The following is a 17,521-nucleotide window of genomic DNA, read 5'->3' on the forward strand; positions in this document are numbered from 1 at the left end:
AGTCTAAGAACATTTTTGTCTTACACTTGTTAATAAGGTGTTTTAAGACCTGTAGATATCCTATAGACAGATGGCATGGCAACTTAATGAAGTTTCTTCGGTTTGGGTTCAGGATCCCCTTTTCTACCATAAATAATATTACAGTGCTCCTTTAAAATATCCAAACGCCAATGGATTCACACACTAAGTCTAATCATTAACATGAACTTTAACCAGCTCTATCCAGCAATCTCTCAAGTTTAAACAGCGAAACAAAAGAGATACACGAACACCGAGAAGAAAGAGAGAGTGAAAATAGAGAAAAGGTAAGGATTAAGCAGGTAAGTGAAGGTTGAGAGGAGCGATTGAGATCAGTGTGTTAGAGATAAAGGAGAATATAGTTGGACGGTGACATTGGAGAAAATGAAAAGGGGGAGGGGCCAAAGTTTTAATCAAGAGCATGTGTGGGGAATATACATGCAATATAAGCAAATCTTCTTGGCCTACATGCTGTTTCCATGTTTCAGAAGTTACAAAATAGACTACACTGTTGTTATACAGTTGTGGGTAATAATTAGCTCCCTTAAACGACGTTAAGCAGACAAACCCTGGAGATTAAACATATAGAAATGCTATTATGGTTCTGAATCTCTTTTCTCACTTTGTAGATATGGCTGATAGATCCTTAAAGGTTGGAATTGTGGGATATGGACATTTAGGTGAGTTCTCCAGTGAAAACTTCTGTGTCAACTTTCCCTACAGTGTATTACACATTGATTTATTTAATTTGCACTTAAAATATTGCATATTACCTGACAAAATAAACATTTTTATAGTCTATACTTCCTTTTATATTTTTAAATATACCATTTTCTCAGTTAATCAGCATATAACCATATATTTTGTCATCGAAAAGTATATCAGACTTTTGATTCATTTGTGAATCTGTCCATACCACAAACCACTAAAATATCATGATATTGGTCAAGAAGTGTGGAAGAGCTGCGATTACTCATGTTCAATATCAGTTGATGTTCTGTCAAACCATGAAGGTTGTATTTCATCTTTCTCTCTACATTCAGGACAGTTTCTTGTTGAGAAGATCCAAAGGGAAGGGCCTAAAGTGGGGCTGCAATTAGCATTCGTTTGGAACCGAAATCCAGACAAACTTAAAGATTCATTGCCCAAAGAGCTCATTCTACATGATCTCTCAGATTTCACACGCAGGTAAACATTGCAAATATGTTTGTATGCACGTGTATGTTGCATAGGGGCACTTTTCCCCAGTCATATCAATGGCAAAAAGTGTCCCAATCGACCTGAATTCACCTTATTTGTTTAAATGTAAACGGGAGAGCAAAACATAGCACTTATAAGTGTTTTTGTGTGTGTTTGGTTTGTTTCAGAGTAACTGATGTAATAGTGGAGGTGTGCCATCCACAGATAGTTAAAGAGTTTGGGGTCAGATTTCTGTCACACGCTCATTTCCTGGTAACTTTACTGTTTACCTCTATATTATCACCTGAAATCTTGCTTTCCATATTATTTACATGTATTTCATGATGATTACAAGCTGTGTTGGTTATGTAATTGTTCCCTGATCAAGTTTTTCCCTCCCTCAGGTGGGCAGCCCTTCGGCCCTCTCCGACACCCAGCTTGAGCACGAGCTCCGCACTGCTGCAAAACAACATGGGAAAACACTTTATGTGCCCAGTGGTGCATTATGGGGTGGCCAAGATATTCAAAAAATGAACGACAACGGAACATTGCGGGTGAGGCCATTTTATTATAATTATTTACTGTACAAATTTGAATATGATTGCTCATAAAAAAAATAGTTATATTCAACAGGTGGTGAGCAAAGTTAACAGCTAAAGTTCAACTTAAGTTTTATTGTCCCTCCCACATAAAAAAATATATTAAGTAGTTTTCAAATGTCTCTCTCGTAGGCTCTTTCCATCCGAATGTCTAAACATCCCTCTTGCTTTCGACTGACTGGTGGCCTGCTCTCTGATTGGACGGAGGGAGAGGGGAGGCGGGTCTTGTACCATGGCTCAGTAGCAGAGCTCTGCCCCATAGCCCCCAACAATGTGAACACGATGGCAGCTGCGGCCATAGCCGCATCAAAGTTGGGCTTCCATGGGGTTACTGGAGAAATTGTTTCAGACACCGCGTGAGTTGCCAACTGGTCCTCAAAATGTTTCATTCCTCATAAAACACAATAAAACTGCATCCATACCTAGACTTTTCAGCATGTTGCTAAGTAGTTGTCCACTGGCAAAAGTAAAAAAACAAAACACTATACTTCAGGTTTGGGTTTTGTTCAAATCCCTAAACTTGAGTATGAGCTTCTCTTCTTGCCCTTCTCTCCAGATTAGCAGACTACCATATTGTGGAGGTTGAGGTAATAGGTCCAGATGGGTTCTCAGTGAAAACGGTAAGACAGAACCCCGCCAAACTGGGAGCTGTAACAGGAAATGCCACATACAATTCCTTCTGGAGCAGCTTACTGGGTATGTTTGCATAAGAAAGACAGATGGAGTGTATATAGCCAAAAACCACAGTATGTTCTGAAGATCCTGAGCCAAATCTGGTTTACACAGATAATATAGCCATTAAAAACAATTCCATCATAAACTTTTGCATTCTTTTGTAACCATCTTTTCTTTCTGTCCAGCTTAAGTTTGAAAATGAATGAAAAGATACATTAATATAACATCTCTTATCTCATATTTCTGTTATTATCTCTTGTCTTATTATATATTACATTATATCTGAATTATGTTGTCTTTTTTTCCAGTCTGCAAGGGTCATGGAGGGAGGGTATATCTGTGTTGACAACAGTGGATTACTGCAGAAAGTGTACAAGTTTATCGAAGAATAACAGTTGCACATGATGAAATAAATAAAAAAAACTGTCGTCATGTCAATAATGTTGTAGACTTTAATCTCAGTTGTACAGCCGTGACAGACATGACAAATTTAAACAGTGCTCGTGTGTATTTGTATTACAGTATCAATGATCTTCCAGTGCATTCGTTTGGCAGGTTAGCTTTTGCCACATTACTTGCTTGTGATTCTTTAATATGTTCTTTAATAATAATAATGATAATGATAATAGCTGGATACTCACTATGTTTTTGAGAGTACATAATACTGCAAAGGGAAATCTGGCCGTGAGTAAAGAATTGCAAGAATGTTTTCGGATAACGGTACATTGTCATAATTTACTCAAACTCAAGTCTTCTGAAACATGTATGAATTTCTTGCTTTCATGAAACACAAATGGAGAAGTTTAACTCTTTGAAATTATCACAATGAAAGTGAATAGTAATAATGACTGTCAAAGCATGATTTTCAGTAAATAACAGATTCAATTTGGGTCTTTTCTTAATACAAAGATCTTGTATGACTTTAGAAGACAGTGAGCCATATGGACTATATTTATGTTTATATATTGAACCTTGACTCGTTCATTTTCTATATAAAAGAGCAGCGTGAACATTCTTCATTTGTGGTCCACAGAAGAAAGTCGTACAGGTTTGGAACAGTGTATAAATAATGCATTTTTTTAACCTTTCCTTTAAAGAATTGATGAGGCTCTCATTACTTATAAAGGTCTCTTTAAAATAAATGCTTGTAACAAATATGTTCTTCATTTCAATTAGTTTATCATGGGAAGACGACTCATCTTCTTAACTTTTCACAGTGGCCATTAGAATGTCCGTTTAAAGGGTTAGTTCACACAAAAATGAAAATTACCCCACGATTTACTCACCCTCGAGTCATCTTGGTGTATATGACATTCTTCTTTCAGACGAACACAATCTGAGTTATATAAAAAAAAAATACTGGCTCTTCCAAGCTTTATAATGGCAGTGAATGGCCGTTTATGTTTTGAAGTCCATAAATGTGCATCTATCCATCATAAAAGTGCTCCAAATCGCTGAGGTGAAGCAATGTGTTCGTGTCAGAAAAATATCCATATTTAAAACTTTATCGACTAAAATAACTAGCTTCCGGCAGACAGCCGTACGCATCGATTTACGGTGGAAGACTAACCGACTTGCGTAGTTTTTTTTGGGTGAACTATCCCTTTAAGACCGGCATCACAGACACACAGCTGGAGGTCAGTTTGGTATGAATCCATAGGAATTGTCATCTGAATAACTCTAGCTCCTACTAAATCTTTGCTCACAGTTGTTTTTCTAATAGGCCTTGTATAAAAGACACCAGTGAAATCTTCACAAACTATGGCTCACCATATACTTAAATATCATATTTATTTCTCTTCAGAAAACCAACATGCAAAAACACTGTTTGCAGGCATTACGTTCACTTTTAGGGGAGTGTTATTGTGTTTAAAGTGTGTGTGTGTGTTTGTGTGTGTGTGTGTGTGTTTATATATATAAATATATATAAGTGCCTCACAGTATAAGCTACAGTTTGTGTATGTATGCATGTAGGGCTGTGTTTTAGTTTTTCTCAGGGAGACCGACTGTATGATTCTTGTTTCGGTTCGGTACGTTAAGCGGTTGGCGGATGTTGACCCGGTCTTTCTCTGCTTCTAGATCTTCGTCATACGGTTCCTCCTCATCCTCACCCTCACTGTGATGAGGAGACGAGTGAAGCGAGTGGGCAGGAGAAGGGGGCACAGAGGCAGGTCGCGGGTAACGGAACCCTGTGGCCTGGATTACGTGAATAAAAGAATAAATGTCAACAAATATTTACGTCTTAGCTCATAGACATTAACCAGATCTGTCTAGAGCAGTCAGTGGTTTTCAACCTTTTTGACTCCAAGGCCCCCATTGTCCACAACAGTATTCAAAAGCCCCATGACTTGTCTAGTTGTTTGTGACTAGCTTGAAAAGCATTATAAAAAATATTTTTTACACTCAATTTCTGCCAAAGTCCCCCTTGGACGTCTGCTGAGGTTGAGACGTCCGGGTTGAGAGTTCAGGTTGAGAACCACTAGTCTAGATAATTAAATTTAAGACTTATAAACTTAAATCATTGTTTTAACTTACTGAAGTGGGTTCTTGAGGCTCATACATGTATGTGTCCGGGAAAGCTTTCGCTAAAGCCATATGACGGGCAGAAATGTAATACTAAGAAATAAAAACATATTATATTAGTTCAAGAACAATAACCTGTTAGCTTTATTGTTTTGATGCATATACAGTTATTTGGACACATCTTGTGGCTGACAGTCCTGGGTGGTATGAACTTGGGAAAAGCAATTCATTGAGTGCACGTGTGTGCGTGTGTGTGTGTGTGTGTGTGTGTGGGTGGTGTCTTACCCTGCCCAGATATCTCCAGTCTAGCAGGTCACTGAGGCGCTCGGTTCGGTTCCTTTGAATGATCCTCTGCCTGCGGCTCTGCTGACAGAACTGAAACAGGAAAGACGTCAGCTGATTACAGGACTCATCCACCCCACGATACCGCCGATCCAGAATATAGATACCTGAGAGAAAGGGAATTAAGAACCAAATAAAACTGATTCAAACAAAAATGAGACTTTGAAAGAAAAAATGAAGATCTTGTAGCTGCTGTTTATCTTTTCCACCATAAATGTACAGCTCTCACCATAAGCTGATGGGTCAGCAATGTGCTCTTCCATGAAACAGCCAAACCCAGACAGATTAGTGGAGATCGATGGGATACCCATCACTGTACACTCAGCTGGGAGAGAGATGTGTTCAGTGTTGAGTGGCAGTTATTAATACACATTTAATTAGTTCATACACTACCGTTAAAATGATTGGGGTCAATGAGATTTTTTCATGTTTTTGAAAGAAGTCTCTTTTCCTTACCAAGGCTGCATTTATTTGATCAAAAATAGAGTAAAAACAATAATACAGTGAAATATTATTTTATTTAAAATGTTGATTTTTAAAATTCATTCTAATATGCTGATCTGCTGTTCAAGAAACATTTCTTTACCATTTTTTTTTTGTAAAGTAACACTTTTTCAGGATTCTTTGATGAATAAAAAGATCAAAAGAACAGCATTTATTTGAAAAAAAGTATTTTGTAAAATTCTAAAAATGTCCTCAGTATCACTTTAGATCATATCGAGGGCTTGGAGCCAGAGGGGCGTAAGTGGCTTTTGACAAACTTTACAGGAGAGACAAAACAAAATTTTGACCACACTTCAATCAACTGTATTATTGACCTTAAACCACAAACATAGCAACCACAGGCATACTTACATGAATAAGTATTTAAGTAATAAACGTATGGCATATTAACACAATGAACATGTTCTAAAACATTTTAAAATCTAAAAAATATGGCAATAACGTCAGATACGCCTTTTTGGCACCAAACATTTCCAAGTCTTCTACGGACATATTGGGCGTATCTGCTGAACAATGCAGAAAATAATTGGTCAAAAGGGGAATTGATTGAATAATTAACACTTGAACAATTAATTAATTTTCATTTAACTCATTCATTCAATTTTTGTTGTTAATTTTTTTCTCATTTCACTTTTCCATTCTGGGCATCTGCTGAACAGTACAGACTGTAATAAAAGTCACTGAATTTGCTAAACACACTTCTGATTGGCAATTCATGAGTTGTTCAATTTATTTCATTACATTCTTTCAATACTCTATAGTCTATACAATTGACAGTTATCTTGTGTTCTTTTTACTCATTTCACTTTTCTTTTTTGTTCAACCATTTCAATTACTCTGAGTCTATTCATTGACCACATCCAAAGAATCATGTCGCGTCTTATATGCTTTTCTGTTCACTAGTTTGTTTAGTTTTACTCACTGTACTCACTGTTCTACTCAAGAACTCTGCGTATCTTGAGAGGAAATGCATTCAAAAACAACTCTGACTCATCTTCAACTTCTTCAATATAGGATTCATCAGTTTGTTTCATAATATTCATCAAAATCTTTTCTGCCTCAGACAGTTCCATGTGTGCAGTTGTGTCAGCCATTTTGAAAGCTGTTTTAGGGCACCAACTACACTTACGCCCTTCTGGCTCTGAACAAAAATGTGGGTCTTACATGTATTTTTCAGAGCCAGAAGGGCGTAAGTGGACTTATGCCCTTCTGGCTCCAAACATTACTCACACTTTTGTGTTAGGTCTTTATTGTTTTGTTGCTTTATTCAATACAGTTTGATCTCAGATAGGTCTTTTTGGCACCATTGGATAGAGCTCATCGAGACCTTTATTTTGATATTAAGAACTCATATTCGTCCATAATGCCACTTTCGCCCCTCTGGCTCCAAGCCCTCGTTATTAAAGTATTAATTTATTTCAAAAAATAAAATGTTGACCCCAAACCTTTGACCAGTAGTGTACATATAGGAGTGTGTAGTTATACCTGGTGTGTATCCCCAGGGCTCATAGTAAGATGGAAATACTCCAAGGTGGCAGCCTCTCACAAACTCCTCGTAGTCCATCGGCAGGAGAGGAGAAGTTGAGGAGAGAAACTCTGGATGGAAAATCACCTAGCAGAAGAATAGGAGTCTTTAAAAGTGTATTCAGTATTTTTCCCACAGAAAAACAAATCAATTAGTGAGCCTTTAATTATATACAGTGTGTCTGTGTACCTTGACTCGGTCCTGAGAGGTGTTGAAGAGGCCAATGCGGCGGATGCAGTTGAGGATGGGGTCACTGCTGTCCTCCAGCATGTTGTGAGTGCAGACGGGGGGCAGACACTGTCGTTGGGTGGCGAAGATGGCCCGCTTCATTATGGTGAAGTCCTCTTTATCTAACATCTTAGACACATCAGGCAACTGCCCTCTGAGAACAAAAAAGAGAGCAATGTCACTCCGAAGAAGAGATTCGCACACATTTTTGATGCAGTCGAAGAGGCAACTCACACTAAAAGTGATTCGTAGAGTTTCTTCCCAAAGCGCTCCTTCACAGTTTGTGCAGTGTCCCTAACAATACAACAAAGATGCAATATCACAACAAAATCCATTCACCGTTCCAACAGACCCCCCGAGTCCCTGAAATTAAGGGTGCTTTCACACTAGCACTTTTGGTGCGCACCCGTGTTCGATTGACGTCAGAGTTCAGTTCGTGTTCGATTGACGTCAGAGTTCAGTTCGTTTGGACGATGCGAACACTGTTTTCCGTGAACTGTACCTGAATCCGCATTAAAAAAAGTTGGTCGGTGGTACACAATTCTGGAAGTGAACCGCTATTGATGACGTATGACCCGATAAATCTGTGTTTGTGTGGGTTTCACTCACCTTCCTGACAAGCTGATGCACTGCAAGCAGAGAAAATGTACATTTAATTTCTGTTCGCCTTCTGCAGTAAAGGACTCCCGCCTTCTTTAGAACATTTGCGGCAAGTGTTATGTGCTGATGCTTTGAAAATGTAACCAAAGGTACAAAAAACAAAATATAAAAGTGAGGTGAGCAACGCTATGCATGTTGCCGCTATCTCCTGTGTCGTCGTCATCAAGCAATAGGGGTAAACAGCTGCTGCTTTGATGTCGCAAACGCATTGCGGTTCAGACACAAATAATAGAATTATTTGTATAGTCAGGGGAAGGGGGAGAGGACCAGGCAATCGAAACAAGCGTGAAAGCACCTTAAAACGCCGAGAGAGAAAAAAAACTGTATATGCGTTTTTGAGCAAAATGATAACGAGTAAATAATTATATATATGTAAAATAATTAATTTGAACTATTCCTTTCAATTAGGTGACATTATGACTGCATTTAGTTATTCTTAAAATAAACAGTAATTCTTTCTACATCATCATACATCCTTCACTGCAGAATGGCAGCTGTGTTGGGACGCTCTAGACCAGTATTGCGATTGTTAACTAAAACTATTTTTTTTAAAAAATGAAATTAAGCTGAAATAAAATTAAAAATAAATATTAGATGAAAATTTTAAACCAAGGAAAATTTAAATGTTGCATTAGCAACTTACTGATGTAAAAGTTTAAGTATTAAAACTGCTAAAATTAAAACTGAAATAAACTATAGATAAATAGAAATAAAAACAAACTTATAAAAAAAACAAAAGCAAATAACAAAATTACTAAAACTAAAATGAAAATTGAAAATATAAAAACAAAAGCGAATTCAAAATACAGTATAAATAATATTACATTAGCACTGCTTTCAGGACATTCTAGGCGATCTTGGGAGTTTATATGAAGTAAGTAGGTTGAGCTACACAGTGTCATTCACAATAGTAGTCCTCACAGTGCAGCTGTCATGGTTACCAGAGCTGTTTCCGTACGGCTTGGCCCTTCAGGGTCTCCACGTTGAAGTTGTTGGTACGAGCAGGCATGATGAAGAATGCTATTACAGTCACCTCACTGTGATTCACCTAGAACCACAAGAATAATGTTTAAAATCAAGGTCACATTTAAATCTTTCCAAACAAAGATTCTTCATCCTTATAACATTTTATGTGTTTGTACTATGACATATAAAATGCACATAGTGTACACTAATGATACGCGGATCGCGCTTATATCCACAGGTTGGGTGGGCCAAGTAATACAAAATAACATTCCAATTAATTGTGGGTGAATGAGATAAATCATTATATTGTGTTGATTTTATTAAAGACGCAGAACTCACATTTCACGGTAAAACGCAATGAACGCACAGCACTCTTTTACTTTTGTTTTCAACAACAACGTGCATTTCTTCAGGGAAAACCAATCAAGGAAAAAATATGCCTAGAGCATCTTCTTAGTGGTCATTATATAAAACACAAAAGAAAAAACTTACATGAGATATCGCTTAATAACTTGACAGTTTTAACTAATATACACAAGCTTAAAGGGGTGGTATAATGCCCCTTTTTACAATCTGTAAAATAAGTTTCTGATGTCCCCAAAGTGTGTTTTAGCTCAAAATACCCCACAGATAATTTTATACAGCATGTTAAAACTGTCACTTTTTGAGGGTCAGTAAAAACACGTCATTTCATGTGCAGATATTATATATGCCAACACTACTGCCTCTTGTCTACACTCTCTTGACTTGTCTACACTCTCTTGATGTGGTATACAACAGCCTGTGCCGTTTTGTTCTACGCTGCCCCTATAGGACACATCATTGTGTGATGTATGAACAGCTGTCCTGGCTTGCACCCTCAGCCAGAAGACAATATCATTGGCTTCAGCTCATTTTTAAATGTATTTACTTTCAATATCCATATTATTTATCACAATATTTAGTGCCTTACAGTTCACATTATAGCCTTCGTCACAACGAACAGATCTTCTTTACTGTCCCTAGAGTTAAGAGAGAAATTGGGAAATATGCTTTCTGTTTTAGAGCCCCTCGTGACTGGAACAGCCTTCCTGCATCCATTCGTTCGCTTACTTCTTTTCCTATGTTCCGAACTGCTTTGTTAACACATCTTCAGAATATTTGTCTATGTTTCTAGCATTTCAGATTTAGCATTGATATTGTCATGTTATGTATGTTTTTATTCAGTATATGAATGTCTATCTGTGATGGGTGGGGATAGTGAGAGCTTGTGTGTGTGTGAGTGCGGGCGGGCGTGTGTGTCCGTGTGGTGCGTGTGAAAGTGTGTGAGTGCGTGTGTTTATTTATTTATTTATTTTATTTATTTTTATTGTTGTATTATTATTTTATTATTGTTATGACTTTTTTGTCTTATTTGATTGTATCTACTCTGTTGTTTTGCTGTTTTTTGTTGTTTGGACATGATCCTGAGGACCCCCATGAAAACGAGATGTTTCATCTCATGGGGTTGATCCTCTAATAAATGTACATAAATAAATAAATAAATGTGCGTCCCTTTAAATGCAAATGAGCTGCTGCTCCCAGCACAGACGGCGCAGCTTCAAGAGCTTGTGTGTCAATTTTGACAAAGAACAACTTTTATTTTAAAATTAATGTTCATTTAAAAGCAGCCTACTTCATTGTAATATGTTACCATAACATCACGCTTAACACAGAGAATTAGAATAGGCTAATTCCTAATGTGACGATCGGGTGCAGGTCAGGTGATGATATCTGAATCAGAGAAAAATTCATAGGTATGGGTGGGTGGCGGGTGAATTATTTATTTTTAACAGCGGATTCAGGTTACGTTAGAGCTGATCCGCGCATCTCTAGTGTACACCCTAAAAAACAAATACTTGCCCTCAGAAGGTAATTAAGTCTGGCCAATGCTTCAAGAAAGATATCAGCTCCTTTATTTGAGAATTCATAGCGTCCAGCAATAAAAAGAAACACTGTCTTGTCAAGGTTAAAATCTAAATGCCTGCAGGGAACACAAAACAACAAGAAAACATATGTATCACAGAGTGTTATCGTATACGGACATGTGAATATGATTGTGTGCATTATGAACCCTGACCCATAGAAATGGCCTCTGACAAACTCCTGGATGCGCGCTTTACTCTGAGCGTGGAGGTTCTGGAACTCATGCATGGCTGAGAACTTCTTCACATTCAAACCGTTAGGAGTCACAATATCTGACAGAGTAAAGTGAAAGTTGATATCGTAAGCAAATGGTTAAAAATAGGTTAACAAAACAGCAGCTTCCTAGACAAAATTCCATTTCTGAACTAAATCAAGAAGCCTCCTGAATGAAAATGAGGTCAGAATCTCTTCTAATACCAGATCAATCTGCCCATAATGGCATTTTTAAATGGTATCATCTGACAGTGCCATTACACCGTTAGAAATGTAGTGTAACAGTCTAAAAAACTAAAGTCACCTGGTTTCCGCTTTAGTAAGTACTCGGCCTCAATGGCGGTGATCTGAGAGACGGTGGTGAAAACGTGAGTACAGCGGGCTGCTGCACGCTCCAGACAGTACCGGTGATAGATCTGCCTGTCACCTGCCTCTTTATCCACATTAAACTACACATGGAGAAATAACGAGAGACACTTCAGAACACTTTCTTAAAAGGTAAAGAATTTCTTTTTACGTTAAAATACTTTCTCTTAATCCAGTTTTTTGTTTACTGACTAGTATTAGTATGCTATTCATGGGTTTATCTCACCAAAAAGTGTCAACACTGAGCCTCCCAGGCACCATCAAAACACTTACACCCAGTGCAGATACATTGGATGGGTATATTAAAAAGTATATTAAAGACGCTCGCGTTTGCTCTAGACAAAGTGTTAATCTACTCAATTGCTTACTCATGACACATTGCAACACAGCTAAAAGTATTCCTAATAAGTTTGATCTTTTATTGAAAGTACGCTACTTTTAATTTTACCTTTTGAGACATGCCTACAAGCAGCCGTAACAGCTGTTTGGGTTTGGGGAGGCATGACACACAAAGGGACATTTGCAAGGTTGTTTGAAAATATGCTTAACTTTTGTAATTCCCCTAGGTGCCACTAGTCTCACAGAAACTATGCATTTCACCTTTATTAAATTAGGGATACTAGCTGAATTACAGTTGCTGTTTTTGATTCCAGAAAATATTCTTGGTGTCAAACTGTTATTTGCTTGAAACAGGGAATGTTTTCTTAAGAAAACCGAATCTATCTGGAGTTAGATTAATAATTATTAACAGTATTATTAATTATTAACAGTAATGGGGAAGTATCACATATTCACAAATACACAATCTCTTGCACAAACGAACCTCTGCAAGGTTGTTGTAGAAGTCGACGCTCCCGGCACACAGGTATCGGCCGAGCAGAGTGGCGTGTGTGGTGAAGATTGTTGCTATGGGTAACTGGCGCTGCCTGCATAAGACAAGCCCCAAACCTGCCAGCCACTCGTGAAAATGTGCCACGATGTGAGGAGGGTCGTCACACTGAGCTGCGTACTGAAACACACATAACCATAATCATAATAAATGAGAATTAAACATCTTTTTTTATGTACATGTTCCAAATAAAAAGATAAGATGATGTATCTTTTACAAATATATTTTTAATTCACTGGGTTACCAAAAACTATAGGTTATTTAATATCTTAAATAATATTTTGTTGAATTTCCTGACCAAAAAAAAAAAAAAAAAGTACTTTACACTAACAAAATTAATATTCATATAGATATTGTAAAAAAGGAATGACACACACCAGTGTAGTTAGTTAACTAAAACTATTAAAATATAATAATACAATAATACAATATAAATGATTAAATACTGAAATTAAAAACTTAAATGAAAGTTAAAAAATTTCCTAAAACTGAATTAAAAATAAGTTAAAGCTAAATAGAAACTTAATAAATGACAAAAGCAAAATTTCTAAAACTTAAACTGAAAATACAAAATAAAAGCTACCAGTAATTAAAAATATTAATAAATACACAAAAACACCACTGCACACCTCTCCCAGCAGCCATGCGGTGAGGAAGCCAAAGAGAACAGCGTCGTTGGCCTCTCTGTCGAACCAGGGCACACCAATACCACATTTCTCCCACAATTCACTCTTCCAGCGGTCCAGAGACCAGGCCGTGAAGCCCACGTCAAGCAGAATCACATAAGGAGAGCCTTCAATCAGCCATCGACCAAAATATACCTAGAGAAAGCGGCAGAGGAAGGAATGAAGTCAAAAACTTTGTCACTTTGCTAAAGATTTGAAACGATTCATTAAAACATTCATGGAAACAGTATTTTGATAACAAAGATTACCACACTTGCTGATATTGTCTTCATACAGTTTTGCCAAATTTATTCAAAGATCACAATTTTTAGTTAATACTTTCTCTGAGAAACCTGGATGATAGTAAACTGACCTAGCAATAATACTAGTAACCAATTCACAACCAAGTCTCTCTCAGGGGGAAATTTTCTCAAAGAACTGAAATAGACCTTAGTCTGGCTGTAGGACACAGATATAGCCTTTTAACCTTTAAAACACACACACACACACACACACACACACACACACACACACAAACACTTTCCAGAATGAAGGTTTAGGGTTTCACTGAGGATAAGAGCAGATTAAAATGGGCTGTGTGATGTGCGCACATATTAGTGTGGCTAAACAGGAGGTGAACAAACCCAGAGCTAGAAATTGTCTTTTTTTTTTTCTATGTATTACGTCATCTAGCCAGCAAGGATGTGTGTGCATTTGTATACCTTGCACCCACTGCTGTTCATTTTATCAATGGTTCTTCTGAGTGCTGCATTACAGGGTTCGATCAGCTCCACTTGCGTCCTGACATTCGACTCCATATACGGGCCAACTAGAAAGTAGTTCTCACCCCATTCCTCGCAGGTCAGACGCGCCTTGGTCTGGATCACCGTGTAAATGCCACCAACTGCCACAAAACGAGAGTGGTTAGATAACCTTCAACAGATGTTTAGGTCCAGCAAAGAGAAGGCCACCCAACCCTTTAAACTTGACGTTGTCGACGGCTATCGCAATGTCTCCTTGACCTTTATCTAATCTAGCGGTCAATAGTATATGATATTCACAGAGTGCAGAAAATACCAACACTAGAGTCACATGATGGTATGTGGATGGATACAGTGTCTGTGAACGCTTGGCGCTTGAGTCATGTGGCATATAGGTTTTTGTGGTGTGACAACAACAACAGTATCTGGTTTCTCCTTTTCAAAACTGTAGATTATTGTAGACTACCTAATAACTCTCTTCAAAACAATTGGTTATTGGTTAATTCATTGTATTGTATGGCATCAAAATCCTCTTTGTGTTAACCAAATATATTGACACTTTCTATGGAAAATGCAATAGGCTATGTAAAGTACAGTATGATTTGTTTACCAGTCCAGCTCTGGTTAATGGAGATTAAAAACCTTTATTCAGTTTATCTTTTATTAAGGTTACACTCAAATATTACAGAATTTTGGGGTATTTTTTTTTTTTTAAAGTAATTTATAATTGTATTCAGAAGGATGCATTAAATTGTTCAAAAGTGACAGTAAAGACACATCATATTATAATGTTACAAAAGATTATTTTCAAAGAAACCTGAAAAATAAATCAGTTTTATTTTCAACACTGGTAATATTAATCAGAAGACTTTGTTTCTTGAGCACCAAATCATCATATTAGAATGATTTCTGAAGGATCATGTGACACTGAAGTTTGGAGTAACGATGCTGCAATATTTCACAATATTACTGTTTTACTGTATTTTTGATAAAAAAAATGCAGCCTTGGTGAGTTCTTTCAAAAACATTAAATCTACTGACCACAAACTTAAATGGAAGTGTACATTTATGAGGATATGATTTGAAATGTCTAATGATGATACATTAGCAACGAAACATCATATCCAAGAAAAGAAACATGCACACCTTTATTAGAGACCTCCCATGCGATCTCGAACAGAACTGCATCCTCCCGATCAAACTCTTCGTCCCAGTCCTCCAGGCCAGACAGGGAGGTGACCGACAAACTGCGCGACAGTGGCATGCTGGGTAATGGAAAACAATGAAAATATCAATCCAATTATCCATGTTTTTAGTCTCATCTACATTGAACTCCTGACATTTAAACTAATGCGTCACTTATATCCATCATACAGTGACACATATAGCCTTATGTGACACACAAGAGCTGTCTACATCAGTATATGACCTTCAAGCATGCACCACACACACTTCCTCACTTTCCCCAAATTACAACAATTTATATCCACAGCATTTCATTATATTAATGACTCATCTTCCAGCATGGCTCACTGGCTCTTCCTCTCTCAGATTTGCACATGGAAACACATTTGAAAAAGCCTCTTATGAGCAAGAACTATGAGCAAGTGCATGTTCAGATCAGGAGAGAGGTCTACAAATACACTGTGACATTATGCCTTCATCTCAAGTCTAGGCATGATCTTTCATACATCACAACACTATGTAATACCGGGACAGTCAATCACACCATCACTTACACACCCTCTAATTACAACATACATTGAGCAATATGAGGCCTGTTTTACGAGAAGGACAGAAAGTAATTGAGAGAAGTCCCTATAAACCCAGCCAGGATTCATTAATTAAATAACGGTACTTAAAGGTCCTCCAAACATCATAAACACACCTTCACGCAATGGCTACTTGGATTATGAAACCCCAATATAGTATATTGAAGTGTTGGTGAAGTGTCATTTATGACTGGGATTTTACCACCGAGTCTCTTTCGGATGCATATGGTTTGAGTGCGTGCGCGCGCGCCCTGACATAGTACGTGCGCTTTGACCACACAGGAACAGTCAAACGCAGAACGTCACTGTCACCATAAGAAAACAACGTATAAAGTGTTTCGTGGGCATAAAAGTGAGAATGCATAGAATAAACAGGTGGACACGATCAAAAAAGTCGCAAGTTGCGGAATTTCGTCTTGCACATTAGAGGAAGGACAGACTGGCCAGGCGAGAGCAGGCTGCAAAAGTGGGTTAGACACGGGTAAACGAAGAGCACTGCGCGTGACAGTAATCACGGGCTTTGCAGATAGAAGATAATTTCCCTCTTCGGGTTTTAAAACGCACGGACATTTAATTTCAAACTGATAACACACAAAAGCTGTTATGCACTCACCCTGCGGTAGCGTCTTTTCCTCGCTCAGCGGCGCAAGCTTCGCATCTGCTGAAATCAATCACCAGGAGGATGATTTGACAGTGGGCGGAGTCTCCTGCGCAAATTCACCTTGTCTGTTGGACAATTTGGCTGTCCGTCAGCGTGACAGCCCGCACGCAACCAGTCACGTCATAGAAATGTGGGCGTGTCTTATCTGACGCCGTCTCCGCCTCCTTGATGCCTGGGTGAATGAAGAGAACTAGGCGTTTACCTGAATGATCATTTTGATTGGCTAAACAATTTCCTTAGACAACTCATAAGGAAGTTAAGCTGTTGAGTTTTTATGTTTTTTTGTGCGCATTTTCAGAAACATCCTCAGAAACCAACTACTGCCTTGATCAATATAATCAAAGACCCATGTACATAAATGACAAAAAATATAATAAAATAGTATTAAAAAAGGTGTAATAAATATGTATACGGACATATATATATATATATATATATATATATATATATATATATGTATATATATATATATATATGTATATATATATATATATGTATATATATATATATATATGTATATATATATATATATATATATATGTATATATATATATATGTGTGTGTGTGTGTGTGTGTGTGTGTGTGTGTGTGTGTGTGTGTGTGTGTGTGTGTGTGTGTGTGTGAGTGAGTGTGTATACATGTTATTGTAATATTGTATCCTTTACTTGTCATTACTTGTTTTGTGTATAATGCTTTGGCAATATTGTATTTAAACACAATCATACCAATAAAGTGCTTAAAAGCTGAAACTGAAAGGGCAGTGTAGTTCTTAACAGCAAGGATGTTGCAGATAATGCAACACTAGATCACAAATACACACAACACCGGCAGTCCTGTTTTTGTAGAGGACTTGCCACAAATATAACTGTTCATAAAATAAATATTTGTATTATTATTATATTTTATGTTTTTGTTGTTATTATTTTTATTAACATGACTGTGATACCCCCCTTTTTTTTTTCTTTTTTTTTTTGTGACTGCTTTTAATGCTTTTAATTCGTATTGATGCTTTGGCAAAATTGTATTTAAAA

The 17,521-nt window shown here is 37.3% G+C and overlaps 2 protein-coding genes across 4 annotated transcripts; one reads left to right on the plus strand and one right to left on the minus strand.

Annotated features, from left to right (window-relative positions):
* The first annotated feature begins 180 nt into the window (after positions 1–180).
* On the plus strand, positions 181–3,327 carry aspdh (aspartate dehydrogenase domain containing). Of its 3 annotated transcripts, none has more exons than XM_079865658.1 (8): positions 181–305; positions 648–698; positions 1,062–1,206; positions 1,386–1,470; positions 1,602–1,751; positions 1,929–2,152; positions 2,353–2,492; positions 2,780–3,327. In XM_079865658.1, the coding sequence occupies exons 2-8, from the start codon at positions 650–652 to the stop codon at positions 2,815–2,817; spliced, it is 831 nt and encodes a 276-aa protein (XP_079721784.1). In that variant the 5' UTR covers positions 181–305; positions 648–649; the 3' UTR covers positions 2,818–3,327. The 3 variants fall into 3 exon arrangements, with proteins under 3 accessions (XP_079721784.1, XP_079721786.1, XP_079721785.1); XM_079865659.1 differs by having other exon boundaries at positions 215–320; XM_079865660.1 differs by lacking the exon at positions 2,780–3,327 and having other exon boundaries at positions 2,353–2,626.
* gys1 (glycogen synthase 1 (muscle)) lies at positions 2,901–16,517 on the minus strand. The gene is made up of 16 exons (XM_079865648.1): positions 16,443–16,517; positions 15,204–15,322; positions 14,019–14,200; positions 13,261–13,452; positions 12,566–12,751; positions 11,681–11,825; positions 11,318–11,435; positions 11,101–11,221; positions 9,195–9,301; positions 7,828–7,887; positions 7,555–7,747; positions 7,326–7,452; positions 5,566–5,661; positions 5,280–5,443; positions 5,007–5,087; positions 2,901–4,667 (listed from the first exon to the last, which is right to left on the minus strand). Exons 2-16 carry the CDS (start codon positions 15,319–15,321, stop codon positions 4,455–4,457), a joined length of 2,103 nt encoding a protein of 700 aa, XP_079721774.1. The 5' UTR covers position 15,322; positions 16,443–16,517; the 3' UTR covers positions 2,901–4,454.
* Positions 16,518–17,521: the final 1,004 nt, after the last annotated feature.

Source organism: Squalius cephalus (assembly GCF_949319135.1).
Source record: "Squalius cephalus genome assembly, chromosome: 1".
Lineage (NCBI taxonomy): Eukaryota > Metazoa > Chordata > Actinopteri > Cypriniformes > Leuciscidae > Squalius > Squalius cephalus.